The sequence below is a fragment of the Plectropomus leopardus genome, chromosome 4 (genome assembly GCF_026936395.1).
Source record: "Plectropomus leopardus strain MGB_pleo_1.0 chromosome 4, ASM2693639v1, whole genome shotgun sequence".
NCBI classification, from domain to species: domain Eukaryota; kingdom Metazoa; phylum Chordata; class Actinopteri; order Perciformes; family Serranidae; genus Plectropomus; species Plectropomus leopardus.
Genome location: NC_142179.1, coordinates 17,278,413 through 17,294,513, shown reverse-complemented (window position 1 = coordinate 17,294,513; position 16,101 = coordinate 17,278,413). Strand labels below are relative to the sequence as shown.

Here is a 16,101-nt window from a genome sequence, read left to right as displayed (position 1 = left end):
CAATAGTGCTTTTCTCTCAGTCACTGAACTCTGCCTCCTGCAGTGTTGGGTGGCTCACTGCCCTGTTTGGTTTTTTTCCTGTTGGTCCATCTGTTGGTAAACAGATGAAAACACAATTTTATTTTTCATTGTTAGTGGCTCATTAGTAGTGGTAGTAGTAGTATTTTTTTAAAGTCATCACACATAATGCAATAAGTATACACAATACAAACTGCTCAAGCTAAAAACACAGCCTATGTATTAAGAAGTGACTGGCAAGAGCTTATATATGCCTGTCCTACATTCTTATCAATTTAAACTACACTCCAAGAATATAAAAACATAATTCAGACTTGTAGCCCTCAAAAATAGCTTTGTAAACCACTCTTTAAAAAAACAAAAATTGATAACTAATTTTTGAAATTATATTGGCATTGTTCCACAACTAACAACCCAAATAATAGAAATAAGCTTAATCTTTGATTAATATGTATGTGTGTATATATATATATAATTTTTATTTTAGCTTTTCTGTTCTGTTCTCCTGTACTAAAAGAAGTTTTGTAAACAAACTGGGAGTGATTTGCTTATAACATTATTTGCATTATATCCGTTATTATCTAATATATCTCTGTAATGTAGTGTTGTCAAATGTAAGATTCTGAATATTTTAAGCGGTGTCAGTACTCCATTTTCAGCTATATCCATATACTGGTACCAACGGTAATTTTTTCTGTCTCTTATTGTTAATGTTTTTTAGGGTTTGCAGTCATTCTGCTCTTCTCTGCTACTAACCAAGAGAAGAAGTTGTCAATGTCATGTTTTAGCCTTTTATATTTATCCTTTAATATGCATTTTGAATTTTTATGCCCTTAATATAAATTTCCCTGTCTTATTGGAAATTACATCATCAATTATTTCAAGGTACTGTACAGGTACACTACTGTAATATACATGCACGTACAGTAACGTTACCAACATGGTGTGTAGTTGTAGTTGTGCATGAAATGGGCTATAAGAGGACACAAGCTCATGAAAGAGAGTTGTGCCTGGGAGAAAACGACTTTGGAGACTAAGGATTAGCTAAGTGACTTTAGAGGCCCAGAAAGCTCTGCGTCAGTGGCGATGCTGGTCAGCACGGGGAATCTGCCTGTAGGGGAAAAGGGCTTTAGAAAAGAGGGTTTGGGAATGTCAAAAGATGGAGAAAATGGGAAGAATAGAAAACTAGATGGATGGAAATAGTACAAAGGAGATGAGGGGAATTCTCACAAGGAGAATGAATGAAGTGTGCAAAGAAATGCCTTGATCTTACAGAGAAAATATGGTGACCTACATGATTTACAGTAATGTGATTCTGTTTCTGGAGAAAAATGAGCTTTGGGCTGTGAGAACAGTAAATGATAAGGTGAACGCAGTGGATTATGTTGACATAAATGAGAGGATGGATAGGAAGTGGGCTGTTGTAGATGACTATAAAGGCTGATGCTTTACAGGAAATCTTTACAACCACCAAGAGGATGAAAAATACAGTCAATATGGTGAGAAAGTGGAATGGAAGAAGTGGTGAGACATGGCTGCAGTAAAGAGATGGAAGAAAATTAGAGGTGAAAGTGGAAGAGAGGAAGAAAGAGGTGGTGTTGGTGGTGGGGGTGTTTTACAAAGTGCATTTCCTGGCAGTGAGTCTATGTGAAAACCTCTTAACAGGCTCCATTATGCAAGACAGTCTTGTCCATTGTCCCAAGTGGATAGCCCTGATCCTGACAAGTCTAATCTTTGCCACACTCACACCGCGGCATTTGCTTAAACCCGAGTTATTGAGTTGAAACACTACACTAAGCATGATTAGGACCAAAGAGATTTTGCTGGAATTTATTAGTTTTTTCCATTTATGCATGAGATCTGTTGCATTTGGCTTATCACCAGAAACCAGTTTTTCAGCATTAACCTCAGTCAGGTGCAATGTTATAAAACCTGGCCAAACAAAAAAACATTTTATTGTGGAATTTTAGCATCCATACATTATCTGTAACAGCTTATCCTACTCAAGGTAGCAGGGGGGCTGGAACTGATCCCAGCTGACATTAGACAAGATGCAGGGTACACCCTGGACAGGTTGCCAGACTATCACAGAGCTGACACAGAGACAGACAACCATTCATGCTCACATTCACACCTACGGGTAAATTAAAAGTCTCCAATTAACCTGACCTGCATGTCTTTGGACTGTGGGAGGAAGCCGGAGAACCCAGCAAGAACCCACACTGACATGGGGATAACATGCAAACTGCACAAAGAAGGGCCCAGCTTCAGTTTTGGCATTGCTTTGAAATTTGATTTTGTCAGCTGCATTTCGCACACATGCAGAGTGTTTTAGACAAAGTGTAAGGACAAAACAGATTGTTAGATACATCTTGATTTTCTAAGATGGTCTTGATGCTATAAAGAAAATAATCGGAAATGTAAAACCCAATGCTCGACATGATGCTGTGACAATTTTGTATGATGGGTGTATGTTTTCTGTAGTTGAACCAGTTGAATAGTGAAATATAACAGGTGAAAACATGTCATATTTAAATTTTAAACTAGGCTACTTCTTGACTTTTGGTGAGGATGGCTGAGTGCACTGTAGATGGATACAATCCAGTAGGTAGAAAAAAAAGAAATTCTGTATCGATATCAAAAATGTTGATGCGTTGATGATAATAAGCGTTTTCTAATCACATTGTGCCCCTCTGGTATGAAATCGAATTGTGACGTGACGGGAAATTTCCACCCCTATTTTAGACCCTCTTGTTTGTTTACTTCATCTCATAGTTAATTGAAGAATGATCTACGTTGACAGTCTCGCCATCTCTGGTTTGAATTTTACTGACTGGTTATCTTCTTTTGCATTTCTTCAGTTCCAGACCCTCCTCTGATTGACTTGTCCAACAGCAGAGTCTATAACGAGGCCTCAATCTGCTGGAGACTCTCTGATGACCATCTACCTACAGATCACCACATACTTGAATACCGCAGGTGGGTGCAAACATACATGAAACACAACAAGAAAAGAGTAAAGGAGTGTGTAGGTCAATGGGCTGACTATAACCTCCTTTTTGTCTAGACTCGGAGGCCCGGGCCAGTCCCCGTCCCAGGAGGACGGTGAGGACAGTGGTGTCTGGAGGGCTACAGACCGGGTGTACGGTCCCAGCACTGTGGTGTGTGACCTGGACCCTGACAGCCTGTACTCCTTCAGGGTCCGAAGCTGCAGGAACTCCATGTTCAGCCCCCACAGCCCTGAGGTCACCTTCCACACCCCTCCTGCACCGGGTAAGCTGTAAGAGGCGGGGGTACAGTTTTCCAGAAAATTTGTTAGATATGTCTGTTCCCCTTTCTTTTCCCCCAGTGATGGGTGTGCGTGTTCTTAGTCTGTCCTTTGAGGACAGAGTTGGACATAAAGGGAACAGGGAATTGGAGGAAGGGAGGTTTTACGTGATATGAAGATATTGGTTGAGTTTCTGAAGAAAAAGTGATTTAAAAGAAAATGGCAAGGAGTTTTTATTAAGCTCAATCCCCACAATCTGTGTTATTGTTGTTATTTGGCATTAATTAATTGACAGAGTGTTATTATGGACGGACAAAGCAGCCCCTGTTATTGGGCCTCTTTTGGCAAAAACAATGGCTAAGCTCCTCCAACCTCTTTACATATCAGAGCCGTCTCAGTGTTTTGCATTTGGATTTTTAGAAGACTATCAGATGACAGATACCTCACTGTTTTTGAATTTCGGATTTTCTTGCAGCATGCATGATGGAGGTAATGAAGCACAACAGTGTTTCAGTTTATCACCATGGTGATGGCTTTTGTGTCTCAGATGGCTGAAACCAATATATCTTTTGTCTGTATGAGTATGTGGGAGTAAAGCTTGGTGCACAGAGAAACAGCTTGGAAAAGAAACCTGCAGTTGCATCTGTTGCAAACGTTTTAGAGCAGCCTGACAGATGCAACGTGGAATTCATTAAAAACAGTCATCCCAAACCATCTGCTGAACTTGAATTCAAGTCATATCCTTCCAGTGAGGGACTGTGTCGCTTTGATTTATTATCATTTCATTATACTCGCTGCTTTAGCTGATTATTTATACTGTCAGAGTAAAAATCTGGGATTTCCAAAGGTCTTTTCTGTTGCATTGTCACTAAGGTTTGACACACTCCAGGCTCCTCATTTTCCCTTCCTGTGGCAGGAGCCCAACATCAATGTCAGTCTGTTACACACATGCATACATGACACGTCACTAAGGCATAAAGCCTTGTCATTTGTGTTGTGATTGGAGCTTCCACATTCCTGTGCTCTCTGGTTCGTGTACGACTGAGTGGATGGATTCACTGTGCGTCAGTAATGAGGTGAAATTTCAGACCAGGGTGAAAGGCTGAGGACAAAACATGCACTGGCTCTCGCACACAAACACAAACTACGACTGATGACAAAGTATGAGTGGAGACGGTTACAGACAACAAATGTTCTTCAGCCATACCCTTAAAATTATAAGCACATTACAATATGTAAGAACTTTGGTCTTTATTTTGTCAGTCTTGGGCCCAATACCATTTCTTATTTAACCCCTAATCCTTATTTTTGAGCGCCCCTTTATCCCTCAGAACAAAGTTACAAGGGAAAACCCTTCAAGATGTCATCAGTATCGTCATTTTCATTGATGTGGTTTATGTAACCAGATGAGACTATGGTAATAATGGTATTAGCACAAAGAAAATTTAGCAAAAAGAAAAGGTTCGCAAAAAATATCACTATATCAATCGATCAAATAAAAAAAGATCTGTGCTAAATGTGGTGCTCTGTATATCAACATTAGGAATCTGTGCTCCTATCCTGCAGAGGGCTATTGCACAAAACTTAGATAGTGGATTAAGCCAGGATTTTCCAGGTATACAGGCTGAATTTAGCCATGACTCAAATGCATGAAAGCAGCGGCACATAAATTACCATGGAGATTTATTCCGTGCAGTCAGGCTTGTTTAATCCTGGTGCCTGACTGGTTCAATCAGCTGTCACTCTGATCTGAAATAAATATGTTTCATAATTATTCCATGGTCTTCTTAGCCTCTGCATTTTTACTCATTTTTATTAGCCTGCATTAAAATAGACCTAGCCTCTGTAATTCTTTAAAGTAGGCCTGCTGTTATCATTTTCATTGTTAAAGGGAACGTGCATGCCATAGAGCTGATTTAAACCAGGGCCAAACACTTAAAAGTCAGCACTCGTGTCCACAATACCAATTATCTTCCTGATCATGTTACTGTCAGAAGTTCAGTGATTATGTAATATATAGTGGTAGGTTATTATTGCAATTGTTGAGATGATTAGAAATGGCTAATGAAGTTGCAAAGGTGATTTCAGTGAAGACAGTAACAAGACTCTCATCCTCCCTTAGCTGGTCTGTGTGGTGTTGTGGACGAGTGCAGTGGAGGTGGATAAAAGCGTCTAAATACTCGTTAGTAATTTGTCTTAATAGAATATTTCATTATTTATTAATTTCCACTGCTAACTGTTAATGCAAAGTGTCCAACTGATTTGTAAAAATAACAAGTATCTCCTTGTGTGGTTATTATGTGTCAGCGCAGCTGCAGTTTAAGGTAACGAGTGATGGATAGAAGATCGCTTTAACGGAGCCTTGCACTTAAGACCTGCAGACAAAACCAATGTAGTTATCCACTACACTATACTTTCCGCAAATAGGTGTGAAGCATTTCTGTATTTCTCTTACTACCAACACATTTAGTTGGTCCACCACTTGTCTCTTTCTCCTCATCTGCATGAGGACAATCTGTGATCGACACACGTGGTCTACTTATGACAGCTGTGATTGGGTTTAAAAAAGATCCTTCTTTTAACCCAGAGATGCTGAACCCACAGATTCAGCGTCTGATTGTGTCTGAGATACAATTGTCTGTCCCAGGTGCTCATCACACACTCACTGCAAAAAAAAAGAAAAAAAAGAAAGAAAATTCATACTATAAATATCTTGGTCTACTTTTTAACTGCATGTCAAATTAAAATATTGTTGCTTTGGGACTAATTTCATGCTGCAGCAATTAAGCTTGCCCCCATTTCTTCTTTTATTTATTAAATGACAGGCAGCGTCAATTGACGGTACTAAGCCAGTTGTCTTTTTTTTTTTTTGCAACTTGGATGTAGAAGAGTGGCAGAGCAATAGTTTTTTTGAGCACATACACCCCGTATCACAAAAAAATGGAGCCAAATGTAATCATTGGAGAATACAGCTTGTAATTGCCCATTTACTTATTTTTGACATGGCACTTCATTTGAAATTAGATTTTAAGCTTCCACTTTATCTTAAATGATAGCTGTTGGCATCATTGTATCCCTGCTGCATAACTTCACAGAGCATTATTATCTGTTCACTGTTAGTCATGGTAATACTATTATCATTATCATGGCCTAGTTGTTGGAAGGACTTCCCTAGACACATGACAATTAACTGGTCTTCCCCAGTGTAAACCCCAGATTGCATGGGACGGTTGAGTGAACAGGCATAATCATTTCAGCCTATATGTACCCTGGATTATTGTAATCATGGCCTTTGGCCTACAAACTATTTATAGAGTGCATTTAATTACACCCAGATGATGAATATAAATGGCAGCTGCACATAGAAATGTGAATTGGGTTTCATGGCTGTTGCTCTGGTAGATTATGATGGCAAGTAGCTCTTTGTGCAGCTTTTTAAGATTGTCCTACAGCGCCCTCATGTGTCAGCTCTTGTCACCCACCCACTCCCTGTTCCCTAGAAAGGAACAAACTACGGTTTTCTGTACAAGTTGTATGGACCTGCAAAATCTAGTTTCTTCTGAGTTTTATTAATGTTTTTTTTTAACCTTTCTACTTTTCTCTCTCTTGTTATACTTCTCTCTTCCACCTTCTTCTTCCTCTGTTTTCTCCATCTTTCCGTCCTTTATCTCCCATGTGTCCATCCTCTCACTCATTCGCCCCCTTTCTCTTCACATACAGCTTTTGGTTTCCTGTTTAGCGAAAAGTGTGGCTTCAGTGCAGACCGTCTCATTCTAAATAAGCGACGGGACACTGTGGAGAGCGTAGCAAGCATGGCCTTCCTCCTCGCAGCAGAGCGCGTGCAGACAGGCAGCTACATCGCACTGGACTACATCATTGGGGACACGGGCATCTCTCAGGGAAGGTAAGCTACAAACGGACAACACTGGGACGCTGGCGCAAAGATGTTGTGTCCAGCAGTGTGCTTAATTTGCGGCTTAAAAGTTTACTGTTAAAATGTAAGATGTTGTCTCAAGAAAGCTGTACAAACATTAGCAAATTACATTTAAATCTGGTCAAAAATGAGAACACACAGGCAGTGTAGCACACACTGTGGAAGCTCCTGGTATCTTGTTCATTAGACTATCAATATGTCATGATGTCTGGATATAAAATATTCAAGAGAGAGAGAGCAGAGATGGAAATGTATTTTTGAGCAAGAGGTGATGGAATAATTAAACTGTCTATTTTCTTTACCTTTGTTCAGAAAGTCAGTGTGAAGAGTTTTATGCTCCGGAGATGTCAGAGGACAAATCAGAAAATGAGCATATTAGGGGGTCATAATAATGTCTAATTTTGTAGTAAATAAAATTTAAAAAAAAAACTAATCTGTTTGTTTTGCAGACACTATTGGGCCTTCAAGGTGGAACCATACTCCTACATGGTTAAAGTTGGAGTTGCCTCTGATTCAAAGCTGCTTGAATGGTTTCACAGCCCGAGAGATACCAGCAGCCCGAGGTGAGTGAAAGCAAAACACAGCTATCATCCACACTTTGTCCACAATTCATAAACACGTGGTGAAACCGTACAAATTCTGTTTATGTTTACCTTTGCATACCAGACATGTGCAGCACACACAAACAATCACAGCACAGCAAAGTGTGTCTGAGTCATACCTAATCCTGTGATGTAAGAGAACCGGTATAAACTCGTAAAGAGCTTACTCTCAGACAAAGCCTGCCTTTCTCACAGGATCAGCTCATGTAAAAGCATGTAAAGGAACACATTTATTTACGCAAATACATTTTAAATCTGTAGTAATTACTAAATGTATGTGAGGTGACAAATAGCTGGCAGCATTACACCAGTTATTTGAGGGTTGAGTTTGCATTTTTCCCTCAAAAGAAAACACATGAAAAGTCTTAAGTCCCTTTTTTTTTTTTTTAAAGAAAAGGTAAATATATAAACAAAAGCAGTCTGATTTCTGTTTTTATGTTTAAAAGACGACATGAAAGGTTTACATGGCTTTTCAAATTGTCAATCAACAGAAAATTATGTTTTAATTAACGCTATCAAATAAAAGCAAAGAATTCACTGGTTCAAGCCCCTTAGCATGTGAATATTAATGTGTCAAGTTTTTTTTTTTTTTGGCTTCTTTAAATGTAAATTGAATGCATGTGCGTTTTGCACTGTTGGTCAGACAAAACAAAACATCTGAAAATGTCACCTTTGTGCTCTGAGAAAATGTGATAAGCCCTTTTCTGTATTTTCTGACATTTTACAGACCATCAATTCTTTGAGAAAATAATCAGCAGATAAATCGTTGTGACACTTATTAACAGTTTGGGCCAAAAACTAATTTTTGACACATAGGATGGATTGGGGCAGATCATCACTCTGGTCCCTGTTCAACACATTTGTTGATCTGGTTTTAAGGTCTGTGATTGAACAACTCGTCTCCCTGCCATCAGTCAATGTCAGGCCATCAGTAAACATCGTCCTAGTTTTTGTGTTGTGTCCTACATTGTTGGCACTCATTGGCCGTCACCACCTGTTTTTTGCCTGATTTAACATGTTGCATCGCAGCTGACTGAGCCTGTTAGCGAATGAGATGATTGACAGTTCAGCTCAGTGTACGAGAAGAGGGTGGAAGTGGGTAAAACAAACAGCTAAAGTGAAGAGGGAAGGAGATCAAAACACAGTTTGTTATATTGAGTAATGTTTTTAATTTTTTTTAGCCATTGAGCTCTTTAGCAGAAACAGTTTGTAAATGTTTGTGTTAATGGTGGCTAGTGCACAGTAAATAACCTTTTTTTTTATTTCAGCATCAGGTTGTGTTGTTAATGTGCTAACTAGTGTCTTGAATCAGTCCTGTCAGTCTTTGAGTTTCCTTTTTTTAATGACAAACACAGACTACCACTGTATGCTGGTATAGAGTTATTTCCTCTAGCACAGGTGCAGGACGTATGTGCTGGTTGCCTGTTGGCTGTAGACTTTGCGGTGTGTTCAAGGGCAAACTTTCTGGCCAAGACAGAGGAAACTTGAGGCGACACTAGTTCTTTGATTTTTGTTTGGTGTGTTTGGGCTTTAACAGAAGTTTCAACGTTGTTACAGTTTGTATCAAATGTTTATCTCCCTGTGCTAATATACCTCCCCTCTTCTTCTACATCTTCTTCATCATCTTCTTTTCCTTCTTTCTTTCACCAGATACGACCACGACAGTGGGCATGACAGCGGCAGTGAAGACGCATGCTATGAGCTTTCCCAGCCCTTCACCCTCCTCACCCTGGGCATGGGAAAAGTCTTCATCCCCAAGGCTGCTTCATCCTCCTCCGTCTCTACAGCAAACGCATCATCCGCTGACCCCGGCAACCGCGTGCTTCCCATGCCTCAGCGCTTGGGTGTATGTCTCGATTACGACGCGTGCCGGGTGTATTTCTACGATGCAGACACCATGAGGTGCCTTTATGAGAGGCAGGTGGATTGTTCGGGAACTATGTATCCAGCTTTTGGTCTCATGGGCAGCGGTAAGGTTCAGCTGGAAGAGTTTGTCACCGCTAAGAGACTGACCTTTTGAGGGGGGATGCGGATGCTGTTTAATCTGTGGCGTGTTCTGAGGAGAGCAGATTTTATTGACAGGGTGATGGAGTACAATCCAAATAGTTTTTTTGAAGGTTAGATGAGGCAGATGGTCCTAAATGTGAAAATGGGATCTCTCTCTGTCAGAGACTGTCCTATTTAGAGCTGGCATGAATAATGTATGATCCATACACAAGAGTTTGACGCTGAGTATAAGTGTCCACATACAAAGGTCTTCAGAGGTTGGTATGTGAAAGGTCTTCTCTACATACCAAAGTATCTGTTAATTGTATTTGACCTGGTTTTAATCTCCAGCTGCAATCAGCTGTTGTGGAATTTTCTGCAAAGTTAGTCCGCAGCTACTTTAAATCTTTTTAACATGAAACGCCTTCGAGCTTACACTTACACTTCCTCTTTTGCAAGGTATATGTTTATAGATTATTTTGTGTGTATTGGGTGATCTTTTTGGCTCTTTTCTGTAACTATTTGTCCAAACGTAGCAGCATAGGTTTAGATGTGATCTTGGTGGACCTGAGAGCCTTGTAGCTACTTTAAAGCTAGCGCCTTCGTGCCTTTTTTTTTTTTCTTTTTAGGAAATGGATCCCTTATTGTTAGTGTCATTGCACAAGCATTGTGGAAATACTTATCAGCATAAATACTGTATGTGGGTTTTTACTGTAGTTTGATCACAGACACTGGTGTCAAAGTTATAACGGTGAATATTCATTATTCTTACCTATTTACTCTTATCACTGTAAACACTACTTTTCCTCTTTGTCACCATTTTGTTCAGCTGTTTTTGCACAATATGATGAATGAAGCCTCGCACATGATAAACCTAACAATCATCACGTTTTTATCACTACCTAGTTAGCTTCTTCACTATAAACGGCGTAGACATTATCGACACGTTCATGTCTCATAGTGACTCACAAAAAGCGTTCACCTTTTACACCTAAGTCCTTGAGTAGTTACTTGGATTTTAAAGCCTCTCACTGTTTGCACAGCACTGAATGTGACTCCAACACCATAAAAACCATCCGGGTACCAAAACAGCAGGTACTTGGAGTCAGTTCGACAGCTGCAAAGTCACTCATAGCCAAATCGTGTTGGTTCTGGTGCTGACTTAAGTGCAACACACCACTCTGTGGCCTCACAGCCTTTACACGCAGTTTAAGAACAAAACGGTTATTCAGGTTCTTACAAAAAGTGCTATCACAAAACACACTTTGCTATCAAATTCACTGTTTACTTGCAGTGCAGACACATGACGTGTAGCATTTTAGTATGTCACTGCCGAGTATGGCTGTCAGACAGATCACCTAAGTGGTTGATTGGCTTTGATTAAATCAGCTCAGATATTCAAGTCTAAGAGAGCGCACTAGACAGACTGTTTGCCGAGCGAACACACCTGTTTTTTTGTATTGACATATACTGGTTATGTGCCTGCACATGTTTGTACATTCATGTATATTTTGATTTCTGGAGGGTTAGGGTAATTGGTGTGTGTGTTTTCTCAGGTTTCTGGCCCTGATTGGGGCCCCAATGCTACCTACCTCTATCCGTCAGGCCTGGAAAACCTTAACTACTGTACCTTTCCTCACAGAAACAAGTTTGGTTTGATTTGCAGCTTTGTCCTCTACAGTGCGTTTGATATCCGCCTTCTTTTTAATGTCAGATAATAAGCTGATCTTTCAAACTGTTTGATTTAACTTCCATGTACATATTAATCCAGAGTATATTATTTTTAGTGAAATAAAGTACATCTTAACGTTTATGTTACAAGTTGGTGTTTGCTTGTGGACTTGAAAGACGTGTATCAATTTTGGTGGAAATTACTGTAAGCAGATGTTAAACCTGTTCGGCTGCCTTTGTCAAGGGAGTGTTTTTCAAATGGTACTAACAACCTTTTCTTCCTCCTCTTTGTGGTGTTGGTTTGATTAGTCAGTTTAAATGTTTTGGTTATATAGTGTGCAACACATTATGGGTTTTTTGTTTTGGGTTAAACATTTAAAAATTCATGCTCTTACATGTAGCTGATCAGAAACATTTTCCAGTTTAAAAAACAAAATATTGGATTTCTGTGACTGTAAATATTTTTGTCCCACAGTTGTTGCTCTCATTTATTTCACTCCAATCGTCAGATTTCACAGTCTTGAACCCTGATTCCTGTATTTTAAAATTGACTGTTTCAACATCTTTAAAACACGTCTATGCATTTAAAAAAAATTGGCAGGGTTCACATTTTTATTTCCATCACAGAATGTATTCCTGTTTACTGCAACTGAATGTTTATTGGCTTTCAATGGGTTTGTTCCACTCGGGGGTCACAGCACAGTTGTTTGTAGTTATAGAAATATGACAAAAGGCTTGTCATCTTAACAGCTCATCTGATTTTCAAGTTTAAATGCTTCCTAGCCTGCTTTTCAGTAACAAATTTAGAACCAAATATTTAGCAGGCTGGCTCTCAATCTATTTTCAAGCTAGCACTTTAAAAATCTGTAGCATGTCAGCAACTGTTTGGCTCTGCAGGTGTGTATCATAAATGTGTGTGTGCAATATTATTAAGCAGGCTGTAGAAAATCGTTTAGACAGATGAAAGCCTATCAAGACAATTTGCACTGTAATTAGTTTATAGTTTACTTTGTGGTTTGAAATGGGCTCAAAGTGGAGTTTAAACACTACTTGATATGTAATTTTTTTTTCTCAGTAAAACTCAAATTTTCTGAACTCTAAATTAGCGACAGTGCATTTGTCCTCATGTGGTTTCTCCAGAGGATTTGGATGTGGTGTGTAAGTGGTGGGTTTCTGTATGTGTAGTATGTAAAGATGTGGAAATATTGTTCTTTGCTCAGATTCCTGGAAATGCTACACTTTTTAATTTGCTGTGTGGGGATTCCATCAAATAAAACTAGTGTGTTTTTAAATCTACTTTGTCTCTTTAATAATGTTGTTGACATATTTGAGCTGTTGTGTAGATACCATTTGATTAATTAAACCATTTAAACCTAGATCAACCTCAGTTTTCTCATTTTATGTTTAGACACCATTCACAAACTATTTGAACCTTTGAAACCTGAGCAAATTGGTTTGATTTCTTGCCAAAATGTGGGGAAAAGAGGCAGTGACCAACTTGGCAAGAAAGGTCCCATGGATTGCAAGAAACACAAGAAATTAGCTTAAGGGGAAAAGAAAAAAACCTAATAATAAACTAATAAAATAGTTTAAAAAAGAGGGGATGACTATTTTTAAAATTATCCAAAAAATAATTTTATTTTAATTTTTTTACTGTGTTTTTCATTAATTTCTCTGCTTATTTTTGGGTAATGTCTTTAAGTTGCTTGTTGCCTTCACTGGTGTTTTTGAAAGAAATTAAACCAATTTGCTCAGGTTTCAAAAGGGCAACAGATGTGGAGTGTGCAATGTTTAGGCAGTTACCACTCTGTGAAACCCACTTTGGTGGAAATCCCAACCCCTAAACTATATGAATCATTCAGTTTTTGCATTAGTATCTTTCTCCCATTATTCCTCGTAGAATCAAGTCAATTTTATATATACAACCTCATCACAAATTACCAAAAAAGGCCTTGTGGGGCTTTGTACAGTAAACAACACACTTTCTCCTTTGACCCTCATTTCTGATAAGGAAAAAATCCCTTGGAAAAGCCCTTTTAGGGGAAAATTAAAGCAGCCTTGTAGTTCAGAAATTCTGTCTTGCATGCAATACATGTTTGAGACACAACCGCAAATCTTCCATGTTTACTTATCTGGGCACTATGGAGGCAGACCTTGATCTTTAATAGTTTAAAAGTGAATGTGCTGAGGCACGTTCAGGATGTCTAATAATTCTTCTTTGTATTTTACTGAAACATTTTCTTCCACAGTTGAGTTGATTACACATAAGACAAAATTAAAGATTATGGGAGGATGCGAAATTCATTAAACTCTGGAGGCTGTGTTTTGTATAAGATAAGATAAACTTAATTGAGTCAATAAACCAACACATTGAAATTTAAGTATTACTGCAGAGAAAAGTAAGGTAATAGATATTATCATCAACAAAAAACTATAGAGGCTATATAAACAAAATGAAGCGTGAAAAAACAAAAATATAATCTACTTTATACCAAACATACAAACAAGTGTATTGAAGAAGTAAAGTCAAAAATAAAGTTGGGAGACTAAAGATTATACAAAATTAATCCAATATAACACCTGAGGGAACACTAGTTAAGTAAAAGCGAAAACAACAAAAATCAAAGAATAAAATTTATATGCACTGAAACAAAAATTAATATTTATCACTGTGACTTACTCTCTAGTCAACTAGTAAATTAAAGCACCTCTTCAGATGAAAAATAAAAATGCACATTAAAGAGTTTATTGTCACATTAACATACTACTTGTTCAATGCAAACCTTCAAAAAAAGACGTAGGCTACACAAGAATATTGTATATAAATTAACAATTTAACACCGTAACTATACATGCTTACCAGCACAAAAGCTGTCCAATTTTTGCTTGGAGTTTGCAGCTATGTCAGTCATGTGTCTTTTGTCTTTCATTAATTAAAGCCAAGTCAGAGTCATAATAAACTAATCATTTTCTGTATTTAACTGTTGTATTCAATGACAGCTGTACATGTCAACATACCAAAAGAGAACAAATAGCTATTTAAGGGATGCAAAGTGATGCTAAAATCTATAGGCTAAAAAACAACTACCTTAAAGTTAAACATGAGTATTTCCAGTAAAACATTGTGCTTTTTGTTTTATTTCATTTATTTGATAAACAGAGTTACTTTGGGGATTCAAATTAATATTAGACAATATAATAAATATAAACATTATGATATATTATGATAACCCAGCAGTAAAGTAATTAAAGCTCCACCTTCACCAGCTGCATTAATGCATCAATAATTACAACCCAATTACAAACTATTTGGAAATGGGCTATTTTGCGTATGATTACTTACACTCTTGGAATTCAAAATGCACTACAGTGCACCTTTCACATGGAATAATCCACAAAGGAACTTAAATTGGGACACTTGTCCATCATTAGGACTGTTCAGATACCTTAATTGAGTGCTGAGTGTAAAAGTTTTTCATTATACATCTACACAATAACATGTTCATTAACCTGTGTTTTTATGATGTTATTTATATTTTAACTTCAACATGTTTGTTTATGAGGAAGGACTAAGAAGAAGGACTAAGAGGCCTGATCATACACGTGATGCACAGACTATACATTCATTTTTTAAACTAGTACAGGGGCTCTGTTGGCATTTTAATCTGTTAATTCAGGTTACGCACACTGTGCATTTTAAACCACAGTATATTTATTATCATTAATGGCTATTTATTTTATCACAGACACCACATGGTTTTTATTCTGTGCTTTAATATCCATTCAATGGCTCTTTTATTCTTTGGGTTTTTATATCTATTCTTTTAAATCCTTTTTAGATTTTTATACACTTTTATCATTTGTTGTAATTTGTCTCTCCCATTTTTATGTCTGTGCAACAAGATAGGCCTACTGAGCTGTTGGAAACCTGAATTTCCCTTTGGGATTAATTAAGTTACTATCTATCTATCTATCTATCTATCTATCTATCTATCTATCTATCTATCTATCTATCTATCTATCGTTTTAGTGTCTTTATTCATGCTCGACATCGATGAAAATAAGGGCCTTTCTCAATAGATTTCTCGAGTCCTAACTAAAGGTTAGAATGAATGAATGAAAAATATTATTTGCGGGACTTTTACAAACAGATTATTTCTGGAGTGCAATGTAAGGCTATAAATCCTATGATAAGAATCGATTAGGATGGGTTTATTGATGATATTCGCCAGAGAAAGACTGAATTGTCCATCCATCCACCTGCTGGAGGATGCTGAGCTGTAGGAGGAGGAAAAGGAGGGACGTCACGCTGTGCACGCTCGCTCGCGGCCTGCCGTTGCAACGCGGAAGAGACCCTCCACGTCACTGAGGTGTAACATTGGCGTCAGCGCAACACAAGGTGCTACCTCAGTACGATTTCACTAACCATTGTGCGCTCCTACATCTCCTCATGTAGGTTTACAGTAACTCGCGTGGCCACAGAGCGAAGATATATTCAGCTGTTTCTGCCCCGAGCAGCGTCGGTGGAGACTCCGGGAATCCGCTGAAGGTAACGTACGTTAACGGACGGTTTGTGTGTTAGCAGCAGCCCGGCTGAACCACAACAGGACGGTGCTGCTACT

At 38.3% G+C, this 16,101-nt stretch overlaps 2 protein-coding genes across 10 annotated transcripts in view; both read left to right on the top strand.

Moving 5' to 3' along the window:
- Window positions 1–12,775, top strand: part of trim36 (tripartite motif containing 36) — a 42,534-nt gene extending 29,759 nt beyond the window's left edge. For all 9 annotated transcript variants that reach the window (XM_088076655.1, XM_088076658.1, XM_088076654.1 and 6 more), the window contains 5 exons: window positions 2,880–2,997; window positions 3,086–3,291; window positions 7,007–7,190; window positions 7,670–7,783; window positions 9,473–12,775. In XM_088076655.1, coding sequence (XP_087932781.1) covers window positions 2,880–2,997; window positions 3,086–3,291; window positions 7,007–7,190; window positions 7,670–7,783; window positions 9,473–9,842 — 992 coding nt within the window. In that variant the 3' untranslated portion in view covers window positions 9,843–12,775. The remainder of the gene's footprint in view (window positions 1–2,879; window positions 2,998–3,085; window positions 3,292–7,006; window positions 7,191–7,669; window positions 7,784–9,472) is intronic.
- A 3,035-nt stretch (window positions 12,776–15,810) lies between these two features.
- ccser1 (coiled-coil serine-rich protein 1) overlaps window positions 15,811–16,101 on the top strand; it is a 157,665-nt gene continuing 157,374 nt past the window's right edge. The window contains exon 1 of the mRNA XM_042488761.2: window positions 15,811–16,028. The gene's annotated coding sequence lies outside the window, so the exon portion shown is untranslated. The remainder of the gene's footprint in view (window positions 16,029–16,101) is intronic.